Source organism: Morone saxatilis, unplaced genomic scaffold (genome assembly GCF_004916995.1).
Source record: "Morone saxatilis isolate NCDOM2014 unplaced genomic scaffold, NCSU_SB_2.0 Contig15, whole genome shotgun sequence".
In the NCBI taxonomy this organism is placed as follows: Eukaryota; Metazoa; Chordata; class Actinopteri; family Moronidae; genus Morone; species Morone saxatilis.
The window spans coordinates 25,640,503-25,658,303 of record NW_023339707.1 but is presented as its reverse complement, the minus strand read 5'-3'; the positions used below and the strand labels follow the sequence as shown (position 1 = coordinate 25,658,303).

The 17,801-nt window shown below is 38.7% G+C and overlaps 1 protein-coding gene across 1 annotated transcript in view; it reads left to right on the top strand.

Annotated features, from left to right (window-relative positions):
- Positions 1-8,096: 8,096 nt before the first annotated feature.
- Positions 8,097-17,801, top strand: part of LOC118324718 (myosin-7B-like) — a gene marked incomplete at its 3' end in the record, with an annotated part of 18,601 nt that continues 8,896 nt past the window's right edge. The window contains 20 exon segments of the mRNA XM_035657173.1: positions 8,097-8,198; positions 8,833-8,976; positions 9,073-9,229; positions 9,386-9,413; positions 10,437-10,537; positions 10,991-11,097; positions 11,296-11,359; positions 11,521-11,619; positions 13,174-13,277; positions 13,378-13,516; positions 14,276-14,394; positions 14,497-14,646; positions 14,946-15,116; positions 15,277-15,456; positions 15,986-16,118; positions 16,226-16,302; positions 16,511-16,598; positions 17,132-17,249; positions 17,345-17,468; positions 17,596-17,732. Of these exon segments, the coding sequence (XP_035513066.1) occupies positions 8,112-8,198; positions 8,833-8,976; positions 9,073-9,229; positions 9,386-9,413; positions 10,437-10,537; positions 10,991-11,097; positions 11,296-11,359; positions 11,521-11,619; positions 13,174-13,277; positions 13,378-13,516; positions 14,276-14,394; positions 14,497-14,646; positions 14,946-15,116; positions 15,277-15,456; positions 15,986-16,118; positions 16,226-16,302; positions 16,511-16,598; positions 17,132-17,249; positions 17,345-17,468; positions 17,596-17,732 (2,327 nt within the window).

Genomic DNA, 17,801 nt, shown 5'->3' with positions numbered 1-17,801 from the left:
ATTTCTGGCCACTAGGGGGCAGAACAACTGCACAACACACCGACGGACACACAGCCTCAGGGTTCCCACTTTTATACAATGTACCGCTACGGCTAGAATTTACTTTAACAGTAAACATTTTCAGGATATTTGGTCACTTTAATCCATTTACAGGTGTTTTGATTGGAAAACTAAAGTCTCTAAAATGAGAAAGTTCAGCTACTCAGAAACTGTTTCTTTGTTTCTCAGATTTGAGCCTCATTAAATTATTTTCTCTCCGCAGATCAAACACATCGGTAAGGCAGCAGAAAGGAAATGGGTTCAATTTCATTTCATTTGTACAATTTAAGAATGTAAGAATGACTTTAAATGTACAACATTATTGTATTGTCAAAGCCACAGAGAGCCACTGGAGGGGAACTGGTTAATACTACAGGTCCCAGAATACAGGAAGTAATCAGACAACAACCGTGACCTGATTTTATGCTGAAGGTAACTGGTTACCTGGCTGAGAGGCTGGAGGTGTGCAGCTCTTCCTCAATCAGCTCACTGTGGCTCCGTCCTGTCCCATCACTCCATCACATATTTACAGCTGATCTGCTGGCAAAAACATTCAGAAACTGACCATTATCTGGTTACGATAGCAGCCAGTGCCACTTTTAAACTTCCTGTGACTAGCTTACTTCAAAATAAAAGTCACCTTGAAGGAAGTGATGGTTCTGGTTCTGTGGATTGTAGGTCAGTGAGCATCAGAGGGATTCATATCAAATGTAAAGAGAGGATAAATAAAGCACCGGCTAAATGATACTGTGTGTTTGTGTGTGTGTGTGTGGCATAAGTGTCAATCTGACTGACAGCAGAGGGATTAGAGGGACCAGCTCGGGGTTCCCTTGGCGTCTCTCTGTTGTCCAACTAAAATAAGTTTATAGCAGCGGCCCATTGTTCTGACTCTGTGTGTGTGTGCGTATGTGTGTGTGAGTGAGTGAGTGTGTGTGTGTGAGAGAGAGCGAGCTGTGGTTGGTGGGACAGGTGTTTGTGAGTGTGCGTTGGGGCTGTAGGGGGTTTATACTGTATTATACCGGGATTAACACTGTGCACAAATGGTGTGTGTGAATGTGTGTGTGATTAAAAAGTTACGGTACGCTGCACGTATTATTTATATCAACATTAATTATCAATATCTCAATATCAATTATTTTTATTCTCTTCTGCAGCTTTTACACTGAAAAGCACTCTGTGTTTAGCAGTGTTGGCGATACGTTATCTTCAAACGAGGGCTCTTTTTAAAAAAAATCTGAAATACTATTGATCCTCGGGGGGTAAATTACTGATGGTACAGATGTTCAAGTTGCAAAAAAAAGAAATAAGAAGAACGTTAAATGTGCATTATATTACAATATATAACAGCAATACATATAGAAAATAGAAAATAAGAAATGTTGCGCTTACCCTACTCTCGCCGCTCTTGCCCTGGCGTTGACTTTTGACCTTTCATGAGAGTGAAGACGCTGTTAGCAGCAAAGCTTCAGTCAGCAGATTCACAACTTCAGAATCAGACCATCGACAGGTTTGTGGTTCATTTAGATCGATCCAGAGTACCGATGAAGTCACGTCTATAACGCCTTGTAATCCCCGACTCGTATCTGTGAATCTTTACAGCCCTAATATTAACAGATCTATGACTTTTAGGCTCCACACACTGCACGTCAGCCCATATTAACATGAGATAGACACTGTACCATCCGTTTCCACAACTGCAAGATTAAAAATGTAATTTTACTGCTCACGATGTAAAGTAACCTTCCAGGAATCAGTGCTGTTTGACTGGCCATTGGCACCAACATAGCGGTTTCCCTGAACTAAACAAGGAGAGAACCGTATCAGACGCAGTGAGCGATGTGTTCACTGTCACTGGGAGGACGGTCTGGTCAGATGGATCCATTAGTTTCTTTTCCAGGGAGTAAATTGTTCCTGTTGACAGCTGCTGAGTGTTTGCTGACGTTACAGACTGACAGACTGCTGCTGCTCCGTCCTGAATGTCCACAGATCCACATTAACGTGATTAAAGGATCCTCACTAGTATTACTGAAAATACCAACTATTATTTATTATTTACTGTCTACTAGTGTCAGCTGTCAGTCAATATTAAGGCCGTCTGATTATGGCAAAGAACGTGGTCAATACAGAAGGACCCAGAATACCGGAAGCATTCAGACATTAATCATCATTTTCCATCATCCTGAGGTCTGATTTTAAGCAGCAGGAGTCTGTGACCAGCGACAAAAAACATTCAGAAACTGAACATTATCACTTTATGATAGCGACCAGTGTCACTTTGCGCTTCCTATAACTACCTTACTTCAAAATAAAATTCAACCCGTGCTTCGTTGGTTAAATGCTTTAAATGTGAAGCTGCAGCAGTAGTTCTGAGACCCTCATTATCTTTACAGTCTGTCCTGTGTTCAGCTTTGTGATGGTGAATTTAGATTGAGATCTCAGCGTATAAAAGGAATACTTCATCCTTCAAAAGTAACTAAAGCTGACAGATATAAATGCAGTGGAGTAAAAGTATAAAGCTGAATATAATAAAGGTATTGGTGCACACTGGTGCATGAGTCAGTGGACCTGAGAGTGTGAACTGGAGGTCTACGAGGTATTTTTATGGCTGTGTGACTCAGGATTTTACTCTGGATTAGAGAGAATCAACAGGAAGGACAACTGGAGAGAGAAAGGGGGAGAGAGAGGTGAAGGAAGGTCAAAGGGGAGAGCGATAGAGAAAGAGGAGGAGGAAAATTAAATTAGTCAGCAGATATCTCGTTCCTTTCCCAGAGAAAGTCAGATCTCTCTGGGAAATGAACAATCTGTCCTCCAATCGTTTATTTTTCCTCCTGCCAGAGAGCGAGACAGCTGATGGACGGAGGGACGGAGGGACGGAGGGGACAGCTGGTAGGGATGGAGGGAGGATGGATGGAGGGCTTACAGAGAAATGTGCAGCAGTATCAGCAGTAAGTCTGTGAGTAAACCTTTATTTATAAAACGCCTCTAAACACAGAGGGGTCAGCCAGCAGCAACACTCTCAACAGCAGGAAAAAGGAGGAAAAGTTTTAATCGCATCAACAAACTGAAACAATACTGTGTACAAATCTCACTAAAATGAGCTCGAGGAGGTGTTGGTTCATCTGTTTATCTGTGAATCAATGTGTCTGAATTATAACACCTATTCTGATAAATACCCCCATATTACAATAAAACAACTGAAACTAATAAAAACTAAACTAAAACTATTATTAATAGTATTATTAATATTTTTAATAAAAAAAAACGTGAAACAAGAAAACACACTCATACTGTATCATTAACTAACTAGTTACATCTAAAAGCTGATGTTAGCAAAATACTAAAGCTAACTATCGATCTAATTTCCATCAATTGTTAGTCAGATAACATTACTAACGGTTGGTAGGAATGATCTATTTATGATTACTATTTAATTACTTTTACTTTAAAGATTCTTTTATTTATTCTTTTGCTGATTTACTTAAAAAGAACATGAAGTGCAGTTTATTCATTTATTTATTTTCATAATTATCTTAACAAGGATTAATCTGTAAGTATTTTACTTACAGATTCTGAATCTCTTGGATGTTTTGTTGCTGTGATATATGTTGTGTGTCTGTGTTTTTTATGACTTTGACTTGTGTTTTTTGTTTGTTCTTTTTGAGTTTTTGTGAATTAAATAAAAAAAAAACATTTTGTTAACTAGATGTGACTATATATGTGTATATGTATTTTCAAAATGTGTTTGTCTTTTCAACATAGATTAGCCTAGCACGTAGCATATCTGAGTACAGGAAAGCTGGAAGTTGACTGAGGCAAAAGGGACGGGGCTTTTGAAGGGTCAATTGTGGTTTGGGGGAGGAGTTACAGGCAAGTTTATCTGCTGTTACAAATGAACTTGGACCCAATCTGAACCACATGGTCTGTGGGCTTCAACAGGAACGCCAAAAAATCCGCTGCAGGTCCGCTGCGAGCTCTGCTGGGATAATGGCTGCTCAATAATTCACCAACATAAAGAGACATTTTAAGGACGTGTAAGTTATTACAAGTGTCTTAAAATTGCTCCAGGATTTGCAGCTACGGCAGTAACACGAGTGGAGACCTTTCTGCTGCGGCAGCTGATCGCAGAGCAGAAGTGAGTTTTCATGAGATTATGAGGTTTAAAGAGGCTGCAGGTCGGAGGTGAAGGCAGGGTTGTTCTGTCTGAGTCAACTTTCCCTGAGGGTTGAAGAGTAAAAATAGCGTCCTGCTGCATCTGAACGCCTCCTGTTTAATCCCACAGCAGATCTATTATTTCACTGTAACTGTACGCAGAGAAAAAAAATATCACAACAGACCGCTGTTCAGATCCTAAAGCTGCTCTCTGTGTGCGATAATGAAACAGTGTGTGTGTCAATGCCTCGTTTATAACTGTCATTCACTAATGGGGGATTATACTGACAGAAAGGGAGGATGATGGGAGATTAAGATGGAGCCTGTGTTTGGATAAAGGACAGTTCTGGTCTGTTACAGCGTAGGTTTTATTTTAGTAGTTTTATCCATCAATTAATAACACTCACCACATTAATATCTGAGATCTGATGGAAGTGTTGCTTCCAAGGCAAAGAGTTGACATATATTAGTCCTACATCAGCTGTAGAAAAGACTGCACTGACTACAACAAACAGCCAACTAGTACGTTCTGATTGTATATTTATTATTGCAAAAAGTAAAGAGGAACCTCTAACCTCCGTCCAAATATGTGCAACTAACTAAATCTTCCACAACGTACGTGTCTGAATACGGGCCAGCATCACAGTTTCCTGACGACGTGCACAACATTAGCTGAAACTGTCCTTTGTGCCCTGCAGAAATATATATTTTTTAACTAGGATGGTACAATTAATTGAATTATTATCAAAACTCGTGCGTTTGAATATACAAATCTCAGAAGCTGAAATTTGTTTGATTATGAAAAGTAAAATGTATTATAATGAAGAACTGTAGTTCTGCTCTGAGGTGTCCTGGTCTACAAATCTTGCATGTTTGTTTGATACAGTCCCTTAAAATGTCACATAATCATGATTTTAATGGGTTTTTTTTGTGAAAATTCAAATTGTGATGCAAGAATGATCATTCCCACACTAACCGTGAATCATATCTTTCAACAAAAATCACAATGTGATGTTTTGAACAGCCCTAAATTGTAGTAATCATTGTAACCTGCACATGTGGGAATGCTGCACAAATAAAATATTTATATAACACATTTCATACAGTTTAGTGCTTCACAGATGATTGACAAGTTGATAAAAAGTAAATAAATTACATTTAAAAATAAAATACGATGATAAAAATTTTACCTGTATAATGAAAGTATTTACTGAAAGTTCTACTAAAGACTAAATTAAATGAATTAAGAAAGCAGGAAAAAATAAATAAAAACAATAAGAAGAGTAATATATATATATATATATATAATATATAAGCTTTTCCATGTTATTATATTATGAACAGTAGCTAAGGGGGGCATGGCGAGAACAATGAAGTCGTAATAGATATGATGAACAGAACTAAAAGCGGAATTATTATTTGACTGGAAGAGCACAGAGAGGAAGATACATGGAGGTCTGATGTCCATACATAGTCTGGATGGATGGACAGAAACAGGGTGAAAGGATAGAGAGCAGTATCCATAGATAGCCCTCACATACAGTAGGTGAGAGAGAAAGAAAAGAGGGATGAGGAGGGAGCAGATGTGGGCTTTAGTCCCGCTTCATGTTGGTATTCCAGCCCGACCACAGCAGGCCTTTTATGACCGTCCAACGGGACCAGTGCGACCAGTCAGAGGGAGGTCACATGCTGCCATGACCTTCACATGGGGAGGTTATAAAGTGATGTGATGGTCTGTTGGCTGACTTATTGTGTTCTTCCACACATCCTCACAAACTCCTGCTGCAACAACCAAACTGAACTAAATCCACCGAAGGAGCTTCAGACCGGTCCAGACTAACCCGACACAGTGAGTACATCGTCCTGGGTCTTTGTGTTTGAGTCCAAAATCTTGTTTAGAGTTCAGGATATTTCATGTTAAAGCCTCATTAATGTGCGTTTTCTGAGAAATAAAATGGCTCCAGATACTACAGTACCCATGAGCTTCAGCAGTCGTTGCTATGGTGAAGACAATGAAGGCGATATGCTGGATGAACTGGTTTTAATTTCCCTGATGGAGGGTTAGAGGATTACTTTAAAAATGTCATCTGACACAGTTACTAATAACCTGTTTAAGAATGTAGTCAGTGAGCTATTCCAAGTATCACAATATTAAAGTAACTTGATTACTTTAGAAATATCAATAATAGGTATTGATCTAAGTTTATTCTATTAAACAACAGAACAATGTGACCTTAGAAAACAAAATGGAAATCAAGATTATTAGCATCAAAAATGTGTCCTCTGAAGAAGAAACTGCTGCAAGACATTCAAGGACGTCACGGTCAACATGTTTTGACACAATATCTGTCAAAGTAATCGCAATATGATGCTTTTACCATATCGTGCAGCTCAGCTATATATACAAGCAAACAATAAGGCTGTCATGTAAGGTCTGTACTTAACAGGAACCTGGAGGCAGCAGGGTATTAACACACAGTAGCTGGATGGAGGATGCGTAGGTCAGTAGGAGCAAAGTCAAACATCAGCTTCACTCAGTGAAATTTGTCAGTGAATTATAATTTTTGCACTGTTGTTGATTTTGACGATGAAAGGAAGGACAGAGGTCTTCAACAGACAGCTATTGTTTGATGATGACTACAGTCAGGACTTCTGGCTGTTTGTTTGAGGGTGTGACAGTGAATCCACTCGGCCATGGAAAGAAACTAATACCAGGAGAGGCCTGAGTTGAGCTGATGTGGCAGCTGTTAGCTCTGTCCGACATCCCGAGGAATGTGTCGAGGTATGCCGGTATTATTGTAAAAATGGCTGCCATGCCGGTTTGTTGACATCATGGTTTAGTTTGGGTTTCACTTACACAGCCAGATACAGGTCGAAATAATTCAAGTATAAGTCTGGTTGCATTCTATATTTCTATATAACATCCCCAGTCAAACCAACAGTGAATGTTTCTACTAACAAGGAGCAGTTAATTTAACATTTGTCATTCTGATTGAAGATATATGTCAGTTTAATGATTGCGATTTCATTAATTATACTTACTATTATACTATAACAACAACAACAACAACAACAACACCCAAAACACTGATACAGTTGTGTGTTTATACAGTAATCAGTGAGTTCTGGTAGCTAGCTAGCCATTCTGTTAGCAAACTAATGAATCTTTTCGCTCTGTGTCGCTGAAACTTGAAGATTGATTGACGGGTGAATNNGAAATCAGTTAGTTCATGCTTACGTAAGTACATGTCATATTTTGTTTAACAAGAAGACAAAATTATTGGATTTTGACATAAAAATATAAAAGAAATTGACTTGTATATTGTTTGTCACACATTGTTAAATAGGGGAACAATATAACTGAGGATGTGATCTTAAAGGGTTAAATGACGTTTTTCATTTCTCCTGGACTTTGATGAGTTCAGTTTGATCGGAATATGAGTGTGCTTGTCGCAGTGTCTCACAAGGTATATGTATATATTTGGTGATGCTTTTAAAAACGGCGGAGCTCGTGGTAGTTGGTCACCTCTGTTGTTGATAAATGCAAATATCATTCAGTATTTTTAAAAAGAGAACAAAGATAAGTCCAGTGATGTGTTTAAGGTTTTTTTAAATAAAGTTCTTGAAAACTTTTCATGACTCTTCCAACTGAAAGAAGTGTGCTGTGGTCTCACAAAGCTACAGAACGACATTTAAAGAACTGTTCTTGTGTTCAGATGTCTCGGTTCCTGGATATGACAGAGTTCGGAGAAGCAGGTCACTACCTTCGTCTCACCAACTTGGAGCAGCTGGCTGCCAAGGCCCAAGCTTTCGACGGTATCTTGTGTTTATACCTCTACTGTATCTACAAACTGTATCTGTACATATACTGAGTGCTAAATCAAACACTGTGTCCAATTCTCTCAGGTACGAAGCGAGTGTGGATGCCTGACGATGCCGAAGCGTATGTCGAAGTGGAGATTAAAGAGCTGAATGGAGACAAGTCCACGGTGGAGACCAAGGACGGACGGGTCAGATAATGTTAATTCATTTATTAGGCTGTTCGTCACTCTGGTTGTCAATAATAATAGTGAACAGATTATCGGTTTGGTTTTAACAGTATAATAAGTAATAAGTATTTTTATTGAGTTTATTTGGGTTAACTGCAGTGTTCGTTCAGGCATAAGGATGTAGACTGGATTGCACATCCAGTACAGAACAAGGAATTATGCCAATAAAGATATCGATATTTGAGTGTTTAAAATGAGTCTTTTAGTTTCCTTAAAGCAATTGTGACCAAGATGTGAACAACAGCCAGGATACTTACAGTTATCTGGCGCCCTCTGATGGTCAAAATCTGTAACGGCTGCATTGCGTTCTGGCGGCTGTTGATATCGCTGCCGTTCTAAGACACCTGTGACTCGACCATAATTGTTGCAGGGCATTTCAGAAAGATGGGAAACTGTCCCAGAACGGTTGACAAGTGGCAAGAGAGCGAACGTCAATCAAGAGTGGAAAAACACCCCCTCTTACCTCCAAAAACAACTTATCCAACTAGCTAATTATTTACCTGACTTAAGGTTTTGTCGTACCTGGCATTAGCATTTCTGTACAGCTGGAGCTCAGATTTATAGCTACAACCTCTACATTATGTGTGTGTTTCAGTTTCTGATAGTGAAAGAAGATGACCTCCAGCCAATGAACCCCCCGAAGTTTGACATGATGGAGGACATGGCCATGTTGACTCACCTGAACGAAGCGTCGGTCCTCTTCAACCTGAGGAGGAGATACAGCATGTGGATGATCTACGTTAGTGTTTATTCTCATACACACAATAAGACTCATGTTCCTAATCTTTGCATCTTTAAATAATCAATTTCTACGTCATATCTGTTAAACATTCAGACCTACTCCGGTCTGTTCTGTGTGACCGTCAACCCGTACAAATGGCTGCCGGTCTACTCTCCTGAGGTGGTGTCGGCCTATAAAGGGAGGCGTCGCACAGACACGCCGCCCCACATCTACGCCATCGCTGACAACGCCTACACCGATCTGCTGCAGAGTGAGTCCCCTGTAACATCTGACCTCCGCCCTGTAAGGCTATCCTGACCTCAACCCAGAAGTTTAGGGGATCTTTGAGTGGCGCTGATGTTAATGTATTGATATGTTGATAAGTTCTTCTACTGTTTCCCTCACACGGCTTTATTTTCCTCCACAGATCGTGAGAACCAGTCGATGCTGATTACGTGAGTCACAGCTGCTTTCACATTATAGGCTCTAAATGTAGAAATATGAATTAAATTAGCAATGTCAAAATAGTTTCCTGTTAAGATATTTACTCTGTGGGCCTTTGTGAAAGAAGAGCCTCATCCTGAAGTCTACCCCAGCTTTATGCTGAATAAGCTATTTTAAACCCTCTTTGCATCAGTTTTTCAGACTTTTTACAGATACGTTGGTTCTCACAGGACAAACGTGATGATCTTATAGAAGATGCTGCGTTGCTGTAGATTTAACTACCAACAGTATAAAAAAAAGAGCTCAAACATCTACAGCATGTATATTTATCCAAAAACATCCAAAATAGTAAAACACTGACAGGAACATTTTACTTTAAGTACTTTTACTTAAGTAGCGGCTCTTAATACTTCTTTCACCACTGGATATATAACAGTTTATGTCCATAAAATCAAGATAATGAGAAGTGTTTTTTCTCTTAAATCTGGAATCTGCAACACTTCATTAAAAATGTTTGTTACATTTTTGCTTCATCGTGAAATTGAAGCTTCTGCATATTTGCATTTGGCCATTTTGCGATTTTGATAATATTTCCATTAATTGCGTATCCTTAGCAATAATTAATTGATTAATTCATAATTAAACAGTTCCACAAAGATATCCAGTAGTCCCCATTTTTTTTTAGTCGCCCAGAATTCAACCTTGAACTCACAGCTGAACAGCTGACTCAACACGTCTTTAGTTGTGATGTTTTATAAAGCGGACGTTCAGAGTGGAAGTCGTTCTGCATTGTACAATTTAATTATCTGTGTCGACAGATATCCACATTCTTTCAGGGAGCTGCGCCACCATAATTTTTTTTATTATTATTATTACTATAATTAGTTTCAACATGTTAATTCAGAACTGAGTCTGCAGGATTTAGTAATCGTGTTCTTTTACTGAACTTTTACACAATTTAAATGTGTTCCTTATATTTTGTGCACTTTTTAACTGTAATATTTGTCTGTTTGTGTGTGTGTGTGTGCTGTCAGCGGTGAGTCGGGTGCCGGGAAAACTGTCAACACCAAGAGGGTGATTCAGTACTTCGCGCTCGTCGCTGCTCTGGGGGAGAGTGTGAAGAAAGGAGTGAGTCAGCAGCTCAGTATATCTGACAGAGAGTAGATCTGTGAATGTTTCTGTCTCCGGCTGATGTTTGTGTTCTTATTAAAACGTGTCTTTACTGTAATCAGTCCCTCTGGGATTTCACATGCTTTTTCTGGGGTTGTCTGATTTCACTGCTGCAGCTTTTATGAAATATTGTATTATTATATTTTAGGCTGTTTTACGATTAAAAAAGATGGGAACGAGAAAACTGCAAAAATGGCAAAGACAACTTTTTCCAGAGGGAATAAAATCACAGTTTGGAGGGTAAATGTGAGACAACTAGAAAATTACACTGTGGCTTTAATATATAACAATATATAACAATATATAACGATATAAGGCTCCTATTTCATAATCAAATAAGGTTCTGGTTCAATTCCAACCTGCTGCATGTCGTCCCCCCTCTCACTCTGTCTCTGTCTGTCTCTCTCGCTCTCTCTCTCTCTCTCCCTCCAGGGGTCTTTGGAGGACCAGATCATTGAAGCCAATCCAGCCATGGAGGCGTTCGGCAACGCCAAAACCATCCGCAACGACAACTCCTCTCGCTTTGTGAGTTCCATATATTTATACTTCTATAATAATAAGTATAAAGTATAATAACAAGTATAAATATACTAATATAATATAATAAGTATAAAGACTCTAAACAGCTACAAGGAACTTTTATTTCATGTTGAGTACAGTTTAGTCATTATACACACACTGACCTGTACAGTTACTGAAGTAAAGTGTGTGTGTGTGTCTCAGGGGAAGTTCATCAGAATTCATTTCGGGCCGACGGGGAAGCTGGCGTCTGCTGACATTGACATCTGTGAGTCCTTGTTAGTCTGATAACGAGGGTTTTAAACTGCTGTTGACACATTTACACATGAAATATCACGAAATATCAGAGAAACTGTTTTTTATCCGGTTCTGTTAATCTGGTTAATCCTCTGTTGTGTTCGACGGGACATTATTTATGTATTTTATCAGATCTTCTGGAGAAGTCCAGAGTCGTGTTCCAGCAGCCGGGAGAGAGAAGTTACCACATCTACTACCAGATTCTGTCCAATCACAAGCCAGAACTACAAGGTAACCCCGCCCACCGCTACAGGCTGTCCAATCACACGCCAGGATTGCCACCGCCACCTCCTACTGAAATTAACATTCAACAGTTTAACGGAAACATTTTTATATCATATAAATGAGTGATCATGTTATTTGTTTATTTATTTTATTTGCAGAGACAGAGTTAGCTAACATTATTAGTATTATTATTATTTATAATAATATATATATATTATATAATATAGTTTACCTGCAGATTAAAAGCCCACTAGTGTCAGCATTTGCAGGGCTTTTATTGTGAAATAATTCCATAACATAATAATGACTTCATTCACTTTCACAATAATGTCCCATGAAAGCAAAATATTACATTTAAAACCTCCTGAATATTTAAGAGATAATTCTTCACACCAGCAGATGGCAGCAGAGTCATCTACTTTACATTAACATCTTATTTTCCACTACAGAGGAACACTGTACATTTTACTACATTATATTTACTTTATAACTGATAAATGATGTCATAAGAATATAAAACGCAACACATTAAAGATTAATTATTATCTAAACTTCTCACATTCATTTAAATAAGATTAGATTTTCTTTTTCTCACATTAATAATCTCAGCAGTAATAATAATCAGAAACATCAGATACAATAGTAAATCACTGTTGGGGAACATTTTACTGCAGAGAACTTTTACTTTTTATACTTCAAGAACATTTTGCTAAAAAATTACATAAAACTTAAGTGTTGCAGGATTTTCACAGTGTGGTATTAGTAGTTTATATTATTATATTATATATATTAAAGTTAAGTGTAATCTGTTTGATAAAATGTGACCCACAGTGTTATAATGAAGTTCTGAAGAGACCCCAACAAATGTCACACCATCATGATTTTAATCGTTAGATAAGAAGTCAAACTCTCGTAAATCCTTATAGCTGCATTGTTTTACTTTGCAGCATCTTCAGTGATTAGTACTTTTATTTTAGTAAACGGTCTGAATACTGTTTATAACATAAAATATGATCAATAAATAAATCATAATTTGTTAAGATAAGACTATTGATTCCCACATTTACCAGCTGCACCATTAAAGTCATGAATGCATTAAAATATATTATAGTATAATAAAATATAATATTATGTAATGTAATATAATAAAATATAATTTATGATAATTTAATAAAATATATTAAAATACATAAATTTAAAATATTATTAAATAGGTAGTGAAAGAAGTAGCAGCTGGTGGATCCATGAATAAATAATAAAGAATGAGATTCTGTTTGAATCAGCACCTTCAACTGGTTTTCTCAGCTTGTCTCTACATAATGTTTAACTGTATTCACTAATGAACAGACTGTTATTATAAATGAATCAAAGCGAAAGATTAAACCTTCAGCTCATCTCAAGATAAAAAAGTAGAATAATGTTGTGTGTAAATCTTTTAACAGACTCTTTTGTGTGTGTGTGAGTATCATATAATACACACAATAACCCGGCTGCTCTCAGGGTTGATTACGATAATTAATAAACAGTATTTAGTGCTGTAATTAACGCCCTGTGTTGCAGACATGCTGCTGGTGACCACCAACCCGTATGACTACCACTTCTGCTGTCAGGGTGAGACCAAGGTGGAGAGCATCAACGACGGAGAGGAGCTGAACCTCACTGATGTAAGACACACACTCATCCTCCTTCCTCACATAAAAACTCACACACTGATATACACACTGTAATCTGTATGTGTGTGTGTGTGTGTGTGTGTGTGTGCAGCACGCCATGGACACGCTGGGCTTCACTCCAGAGGAGAAGTACGGCTGCTATAAGATCGTCGGAGCCATCATGCACTTCGGGAACATGAAGTTCAAGAAGAAGCAGAGAGAAGAGCAGGCCGAGGCTGACGGCACGGAGAGTAAGAGTTTACTCACCTGGTTCCTTTATCGTATCCCTAAAACCTGCACGTCAGCTCAAAGGTTATAAAAGTCAAATAAACATAATCATTGAGAAAAGTATTGATATTGAGTCTTAAATAAAAAATACAAAAATTTGACCTGTTTTTTCATCAGATTTTATTAAATAAAACATAGTGACTTCTTCAAAAGAATGAATGTGTAGCTCTTATAGTTTTTTATTTTAATTTTAAACAGGATAATGCGAAAAACAGAATAAAATCAATTAAAATAGAATAACATGCAATAAAATTAAATAAAATACAAATATAATAGATAGTTTCATGTTAGGTGGTTCTTTGCTTCCACACTATCATCGTCAGGTATTATTCAGGGTTTTTTGGGGGGGGGGCATTGTTGCTGATTTCATGGCAGCTTTTCTAAAAGATTGCAATGTTTTTAGGCAATTTTTTCAAATTAAATTGTGGGAGAAAGTAATAATTGCAAAACTAGTTGAGAGTTGTTTTGTATAATTCACTAAAAATCGAAAGCACTTTGTTCCAGTGAAATTATAATCGCTAGTAGTTTGGTGACTCATGACTCAGTGTTTTGTGTGGGGGACTATTATGATTTAAACTTACAGGGAACGACAACGATTTGTCAAATTTGCTAAAAAAGTGCAGAATTCACAGGGACTGATTGAATTTGTGTTAATTGTTGCTGCATTGGAGGGACTGATGAATGGGCATTATTTAATGGCAGCTGTGAATGTGTGTGTTAAGGTGTTGATAAGGCGGCTTATCTGATGGGAATCAGCTCTGCTGACCTGCTGAAAGGACTGCTGAACCCCCGCGTCAAAGTCGGAAACGAGTTCATCATTAAAGGACAGACTGTAGAACAGGTAACCAATCAATCAATCATGGTCCATTGTATCTCTAATATCTGTGCTCCCAATATGTCTTTGCTGTCAATGAACCTGACTGGATATTTGTTGTGTACGTAGGTCAACTATGCAGTGGCAGCCCTGGCCAAAGCCATCTACGACCGTATGTTTAAGTGGCTGGTGAGTCGTATCAACTCGTCGTTATACACCGCTCTGCCTCGTCAATACTTCATCGGAGTCCTCGACATTGCCGGCTTTGAGATCTTTGAGGTAAAGAGGAGAGAATGACACAGAGTCAAGATCCAAAAGTTTCCACTCTGTCCAACGGACCTATTGTTAGCTTACAAGATGTAAATCAGACAGATTTCTTTTATTAGGTGGATGTTTTTTATATCAGCCTGCTATGTAGCTGTAGTGCATACATCCATGATTTGTCAAGAGATAAACTTTGATCGAAACATCTATAGCATCCCAAAAAGGAGCCTCATAATGTTACCCGTATGCCTGGTCTGTGGCCCTGCCTGTCTGTGATACACAACTACAAAAATGTTATTTATCTCTTTCTGCAGTTCAATAACTTCGAGCAGCTTTGTATCAACTTCACCAACGAGAAGCTGCAGCAGTATTTCAACCACCACATGTTCATCCTGGAGCAGGAGGAGTACAAGACTGAGGGGATAGAGTGGACCTTCATAGACTTCGGTTTGGACTTACAGGCCTGCATAGACCTCATAGAAAGGGTGGGTCAGCTTCTCTTTTATGTCCTGTTGACAAAAATCATTTCAAGTAAGCTCAAGTATCTTTGACATCATCAATGGTAGAGATCATTCAAACAGATATTAGCGTTATTAGATCGAAGATAGACAAGCACAACAAATTAACTGATTGGACTTTTTTTAGCCCATGGGTATTCTGTCCATTATGGAGGAGGAGTGTATGTTCCCCAAGGCCACAGACCACAGCTTTAAAACCAAACTCTACGACAACCACCTGGGGAAGTCGCCCAACTTCCTGCGGCCGCGACCGGACAAGAAGCGCAAATACGAGACGCACTTTGAGGTGGTTCACTATGCTGGAGTGGTGAGTATCAGCTTGTATGGTTCCTGTACTGTCGCTGCTCATGTTTGTTCAATTGGGCGCCAGTTAGAATTGGTCAGTGTCTGTTACAGATGATTTGACTGCAGAAAAAACAGAAATACTAGTTAAGTTAAGGTAAGTTAGGTAAGAATCACTGGTTTTGCTGACATCATGAAAATTGGAAAGAAATGAAGTCTCTGCTTTCTGCTGTTAGCCCTTTTAATCCAAACACTTCCAGACTGTGAAGAATTAGCAAAGTAGACTAAAAATAGAGCCACAAGTTTTTGTTGTTGTTATATTTTATGTAAATCTTTGTGTCAGCTGCATAAATACAGTAAGATGTTATCTTGTTAGCCATCATTTTAACTTCTCAGACCCTAAAAAGAAGAGGCCCGAGAATGGAGTCTTGGGGAACTCCTGATGGACAGTGGTCCTGTGTAGAGTTAAATCTATCAAAGGTCGATGTCGCATTGGACAATGAGTGTAAAAAATCAACTCATTCTCACAGTTGTTCTTGTTTATCTCCATGTAGGTGCCGTACAATATCACTGGCTGGCTGGATAAGAACAGAGATCCTCTGAATGAGACGGTGGTGGTTCTGTTCCAGAAATCCTCCCACAAACTAATGGCTAGACTGTTTGATAACTACATCAGCTCTGAGATGGGTAACTCGACAAAACAACTACTATTTCATAGTTTAAAAAACTGGAGCATAGCAGCATGATTAGGAAGAAACACAAGTAAACTAGTGTTGTTTTTGCTGTTGTTTCAGCCGGGGATCCAAAGGCTGAAACCAAACAGAGGAAGAGGAAGGGAGCTTCCTTCCAGACAGTTTCACAGTTACACAAGGTGAGTTGGACTGTGATAAGGGAGCTGAAAACAGGTAAAAGAAATTAATAAATAAATGGAAATGTTTGGGTTTTGGTGCTCACCGCCATCTTTGTCACATTGTGAAGCCAAGGTGCAATTATGAAGGCAGCAACCACTTCAATAGACTGTGATAGGCTGAGACTCTTATAGATGGTCACCAACTCTTTATCTCTTTGTCTAAATCCAGGAGAATCTGAACAAGCTGATGGCTAACCTCCGCAGCACTCAGCCTCACTTCGTCCGCTGCATCCTCCCCAACGAAAGCAAGAATCCAGGTAACCAAACAGCAGCTGCAAGACTGAAAATAGACTTGCTAGCAGCCCAGATTAGATAATATCCAATGATAATATTAGAATGCTAATGTTAGCAAAGTCCCAAAAGTTGCAACAGGCTGCAACCAACAATTAGTTTCAGTGTTGATTAGTATGTACATTATCTTCTTGATTTTATCTATGAAATGTAAATGTGTCTGGTTTAGTCCGACCAACAGTCTGAAACCCAAAGATCATCGTTGCCTGTGAAAAATTCTCACATCCAACACGGCAAATACGGCAGTTTGGTCAGCAGCCCTATGCTCCAAATTATATATTATGTACTTTTAGTGTCAGCTTTACACATGCAACCAGAAACAGCCGTAATATCACTATCACTCTCCACCAGACTCCATAGACTGTTTGCTGATATATTTATGTTCTAAATCTCATATATAATCTTCAACATCAATGTGACAGCAGATTGAATTCAATTTATTCAAGTATTTTTGCCACTGTCGTTGAAGATGTGACACGTGTCCCTACATGTTTTCAAGGTGTGATGGATCCCTTCCTGGTCCTTCATCAGTTGAGGTGTAACGGAGTCCTTGAGGGGATCAGGATTTGCAGAAAGGGCTTTCCAAACCGTATCCTGTATGCTGAGTTCAAACAACGGTCAGTTCCAAACCAAACTGCTCACAAAAACATGTTTGTCTTAGTTGTTTTACGGATCAAGGTCCAGTAATGTATGTGTACTTCTTCTTTCTCAGTTATCGCATCTTGAACCCTAATGCGATTCCAGAGGACTCGTATGTGGACAGCAGGAAGGCTGTGGAGAAACTGCTGGGCTCTCTGGACATAGACCACACCCAGTACAAGTTTGGACACACTAAGGTACAGTGCATACACTGAATGATATCTGAGAATAGAGTTGTACAGATTGTAAAGTCATTGGAAGCTAACGAAAGACTTGTAAATCTAACTACTAACTGCTGTTTGTTTCTCTCATGTCTCCTCTCAGGTGTTTTTTAAGGCAGGTCTGCTGGGTCTGTTGGAGGACATGAGGGACGCCCGTCTGTCTCAGATCCTCACCACCGTTCAGGCCATGTCCAGAGGGAAGCTGATGAGGATGGAGCGACAAAAGATGATGCTGCAAAGGTCAATAAAAAGGACAATCAGATTAATAACAATAAAAATTAAAGCTGCAAGCAGCGATGAAAGGGCCCT